The following is a 5,349-nucleotide window of genomic DNA, read 5'->3' on the forward strand; positions in this document are numbered from 1 at the left end:
CTCCCCCTCCCAGGCAGTTAGTTTAGCTGGAGTAGGTTTCAAAGTGTGGTGCACCTGCACTACTACACCCTGTGGATCCACACCTGCTCCACAGCCATAGGCACCAGTCATAGCGACATGTATAAAGATGTTATAATGACAGCATAAATCAGCCCTGGTAAACAGACTCCTCCTTGGGGCTCTGTGATTTCTTTTCGAATTTCACATATTTCAGTGTTTTTCCCTCTCTTTTTCTTTATCTCCTCATTTTTGGTTCCATTTGTTGAATTGGACTCTGTCATAATTCCTGCTGTAGTTTTCTGCTGTAGTTTTATGGCTACACAAACTACTCTGGAAGTAGCATGTTCAGAAGCTGAATAAAAACAACTAACACAGGCAACTTATAGATGTGATCACTGGGACCATTCACTAAGGTGGCTTTCATACTAGATACACAAGTGTATCGAAAAAACACCGAGATTGTGAAGTCAAGCACTCAAAATTTGGATCTCTATGACAAAATAATGGCCTTGCATTGCACATACACTATATATGGGGGTCCAAAAGAGAGCTTCACTTGAGATCACATATAGTTACAAGAGGTGATCTGGCTTGTTCTCACTGATCACACCTGCTTTGTGTTCCTCATTACTGAACTCGATCTTTGATTTGTCCTTTTGAAGGCCTCATAGGGGCTAGGGACAGAAATTACACATAAACTGGTATGTCAGAAACTTTCATATCTGTAACACAATAGAAGTTTAGTGTACATAAACTGCTTTCAAAATGACTGAAACCGGTTTAAGGTAAACCTGAATGGATGTAGTATCAGACTTAATTAATTTAAGTTAAATTGGTTTATTAAACTTCTTTCCCAAATCCCCTAGATTCAAGTTAACTCACAGTCCCCCACCATCCTAGGATGCAATGCACCTCCCGCACAAACTCTTCACAGGGTGGGCAGGCTAGCCTTGGGCCAACTTGTCTGCTGCAGCCAACCAGGGAAGCATGCTCCAGCACCCCCTGGCTTCTGGCCTCGGCCACTGTGGCTGCATTTCCAGAATCAAGTGCATGTCTGTTCCCTTGCTTATCCGTTCAATCTACGCAGCTTAGATTAACTTGCAAAGATTGAAATGATTCAGCCTTGGGCTTTTTAATGGTTTGTACTTAGCCCGTGGTCCAAAAGCCAATGAAGATTAATGCAACTAACAGACTTACAAAATAATCAGAAAGTTTAATATTTAGCTACACTAATTCCCTGTAGACAAATATTTGGAGCTGTGTTGCCCAGAAAGCAATTTGTTGGCCAGCTGTAATAGACAGGCAGAGGAGATGAAAACCAGATGGAATAAGCTCAGAAAGCTGCAACAGAACAACAGTGGCATCAGGTAGAGATTTAGAAGGCAGCTGAGCCATCCTCAGACATGGGGCCCAGTTCTGCCAGGCAGGTGTCCATGGATGTCAACTGGATCAGGGAGCTCTCTGCCTTTCTTAAGATCACGACTCACAATATGAAAGGCTAAGAAGCTCTGGATATATCTAAATCAAACATGTGGGAGGCACCTGCCAAAGGCCTTTCATAAAAGCAGTGTGTTAATCAGAGTAAAAAAATGACAAAACAAATATCCTGACAACAGAGTTTCTAAGTACTAATCAGGATATTGCTGAAAACACTGAAATGAGAAACTACCCAGAAAGTATCAATGAAGCAAAAAAATGAAAGCCCAAGAGAGCCTGGAAATGAATTAAGCCTAAGTCTCATAAAAGTAGCTGATGGAAAAATTCTTAAATAGAAGAAACCGACTACTCTGGTATGCACCCATCCACAGTCTTCAAAGGAGGAATCTCATCCACATTAGGTTGGCTGTTACACAGAAAGTTTAATCCTATGGTGAAGATGCCAAGACCTCAGGGTCAGTGCAGAGCCCCTCGCTGAAGAGATGGATCCTTAGAGTGTGAAGTGAGCTGTTCACCAGCTCCTGTTCCTTCCTGCCAGAAGCACAGGTTTTTCATTTTAAACAGAGCAATAATAAATGGGGTTTAGCATGTGTTACTCATGAGTACGTGCTATTATACCTTCCCCACAGAGCACAAGGAATGGTCTTTAGCTCAGTGCACAATCAGACCTTATCATCAGTTCTTGTCATCACCCTGGTTAAAGTACAGTTCCACCTTGCAGCTCAGCCAGGTCCAACATGGATGCTAGGTGTTGGCTTGGAAATGGCATTTAAAGGTCCGTTTTTTGAGAATTAGCTTATGGATACAGATATATGCATTATAAGGGGTCAAGATGGGCATCAGGGGTTAACTGGATGTATAAAGAGCCTGGGTTTCACACACAATGCGTCTCACAGCCCTGAAAGCAGACAGGCTGTCTAGCACGACAAGTCCAACAGATGGACACAGCCTGAGAATTAAGAGGGACATGCCATAACACGAGATCACAGCCTCCAAGTCAGACAGGTTGTCTAACACAACAAGGACAGACAGCCTGGGAACCAAGGAAGTATATACCATACTGTCCCATAATACGAGATAAGTAACACCAGCTACAAGGCCCCAGAGCAGCAGGGGGGCTGAGTCCCAGTTTTGGGGTAACAGACCAAATTAGGAAAAGGCCCAGAAGGCTACGTGGATGTGTGACCACAGAGAGACAGCCAACCAGAGATAGCCACGAATGAAGAATCATCAGGAGTCATCAAAGGGAAAGGAGAATACAAAAGCAGAGACTTGAGATTTGTCACGACCCAGTGATTTTGGTGCCTCGGCACTATGGAATTTCCTGGCCACATGAGAGCACCTTTGCACGGCAGAGTGTTCTGCTGCAATTGAGAGCCCGCGTGTAGGAGAGAGTTCCTGCCAATTTGCAGTTTCCTTTGCAGGATGCATTTCTCCTTTGCAGCACAGAAATGCACGGTGCAAAGAGTTCCCGCTATTCGAATGTAAATTTGTGCCCCGCTATTGGCCAGTGCTAAATTATTCACACGTGGCGGCTAGTAATTGGCTCGCTGGCCGTTTAAAATTCCGCGCGACTTCCGCCCAAGTCGAAGAGCTTTGAGCACGCTGCAGAGTGCCTCTGAAGTCGCCAGCTGGAACAACTCGCGTGGTTGTTCAGACGACCGGACCACCTGCGTCGTGATTGCAAGCGGCGTGAGTAAAGTTTTTTGCAACCAATAAGTTGTGTCTGCCTCTCCATTCACTAGCCCGCCCTAACGTATGACCAATTTCTAACGCAACTCGAGTCGGCTCTGGCCGTCCGAGACAAGATTAACAAAAGCTCTCCTGTCCCTCCCTGTTCTTTCTCATCCATCCTTCTCTTCCTCTCTGTCCCTCCCCATCTTGCTCCCTGAAAGAGATCCCCATACCCGTCCACCAGAAAGGGTCCCTGAGGCCTCCGTGGACAGAGGGCACACACCAGCAGCCCGTCTCATCCACCCCACCAGAGGGGGGGCTATGGTCCTTGGCATCCCACCTACAAACTGCTGACATCTGACACCCAAGAGAAAGAGCCTCAGAGTAGAGCCTGCATCCTGACCAGATGTACTTTGACTCTGATGACAGCCCTAGGATTGGTAGATATAGGATTGTTTGTATTGTTGCTTTTTTGTTATCACCATCAATAAATTCGCCTATTATCAACTGGCAGGTGTTGCGGTTGGTTTAAGGTTTGTGCTCACCCAGAACAAAGGTATAGGGGCTGGGTCCAATTCCAGTGACAACACTGGGAATTGGCCAAGAGTCCCACGTGGGACAGAGCAATGGGGCTTGGAAAAGGAGAAAGTAAAGCAACCCTAAGGTATCCAAAAGATACATTTACCACTTGATCCCTCTTGTCTCTCTCTCCCCCCAAAGCAGTGCATAGTAAGTAGATTACTGATGGAGTTTCTAAGGTGGTCCTCAGAGCTCTCCCACAAAGCACAGCCCTCCTACCTATTCCAAACCTACAAGTCATGGTGAAACCATCCTGAGTGTGCCCCTGGCTGCTGTTCCAAAGCATGTTAGAGACAGACATGGTCACCCCAAGGGCAGCCTCAGCCTCTTGTTTCCAGGTCTGGTGGACACAGCATATGGCAGGTGGAGTGCTAAGGAATGTTTCTCAGCAGTGCTCTGAGGAGCAGTGAGGAAGGGAGCAACTTGCTTTATACTGCAACTTGCCTGTCTGCATCTTCCAGGTCTGTTTCTCCAGGAGTTTGCACATTGATATCTTGGCAATGTATAAAAGCAATTTAGACTGCTTCTGCAAATATTTGTGACCTTTCGTTTATCCCATGTTAAATTTCATTTATTCTATGTTGCATATATGCTATATTTTTGACAGAACAGACAAGAGTGGTTAGCTGATATCATCTGTCATCTTTAGTTGCCTTTCTATTTTTCTGGCATATCCCCCCCTGTCCCGGAAAAGTGGAGTGAGCCCTAGGTGCTGTTGACAAACTGGCAGGATGGCTGGGGTTGCTGTTCTTCTTCTGAATCCTCACTCCATGTCTTGCTGCTCAGGGGTTTAGCTCTTGTTTACCATCTTCCCATGCACCCTTACGCGATAGATACAAGTGTAATCTGAGTGGCCCCAGTTGCTCAGCATGGAGAATTTTATATAGATGAAAGATGCGGGAAGTTCCATCTGAAATGTAATAAAAAGTTCTGAGAAATCATCATTTGCATGATCTTTACTTTCTGTCAGTCCCATTTCCTTTCTAAATTAAATCCTACTGATGGACTACATTCAACCATAACAAAAGCATGGAAAAGTTCCCATTTAAATCACTTGAAACTGCTTATGTCAAGACTGAATGTGACCCCTGGCAAGTAAAAATCAACCCCCAGAGCTCTCTGGTTGGTAGCAGCTATGGCAAGACGATGCTGTCTGCAAGGTAACCTGCAACACTGGCCTGCAGCAGTAGGTTATAGATTCCTACTACTGAGAGGACACAGCACACACCACCTTGTGCTCTTTCTTCCCAGTCCCCTTCATGCTGTTGCCTTGCTTGAGTTAGTTGCAATTAAACCAAAGCATTCTAAAAACCAGGGTCCTTAAACATTTCTCCTTCTTGCTCCTGATATAAATTACATGAAGGGATGGCTGGGGAGGGAAACTGGCTAGTATGAGAAGGCGGACCCTTCCTGGCTTCTGGTGTAAACTGGTGCCACTGACATAAGTTCAGACCTATGCCTTATGAATCTCTTGGCTCCATGTCTACATACTCGCTTTTGTAGGGTAGGGAGTAAGGCTTTGTCAGAAGCAGTCAACTCAGCCAGTAGCCTCTTTTGAAGTTTCTGTTCACACGGGAACTGAAGGAATCACCTATCCCTCCCCACACCAGTAAGACAGTTGCTGTTCTTCAAAACCAATAGGATGTTATGCTTTCCCTA

General features: G+C 45.4%; 1 protein-coding gene across 1 annotated transcript in view; it reads right to left on the bottom strand.

Moving 5' to 3' along the window:
- Positions 1-4,250: 4,250 nt before the first annotated feature.
- LOC102368614 (SUN domain-containing protein 3-like) overlaps positions 4,251-5,349 on the bottom strand; it is a 21,571-nt gene continuing 20,472 nt past the window's right edge. The window contains exon 13 of the mRNA XM_006024972.2: positions 4,251-4,600. Coding sequence (XP_006025034.2) covers positions 4,481-4,600 — 120 coding nt within the window. The 3' untranslated portion in view covers positions 4,251-4,480. The remainder of the gene's footprint in view (positions 4,601-5,349) is intronic.

Source organism: Alligator sinensis, unplaced genomic scaffold, assembly GCF_000455745.1.
Source record: "Alligator sinensis unplaced genomic scaffold, ASM45574v1 scaffold649_1, whole genome shotgun sequence".
NCBI lineage: Eukaryota > Metazoa > Chordata > Crocodylia > Alligatoridae > Alligator > Alligator sinensis.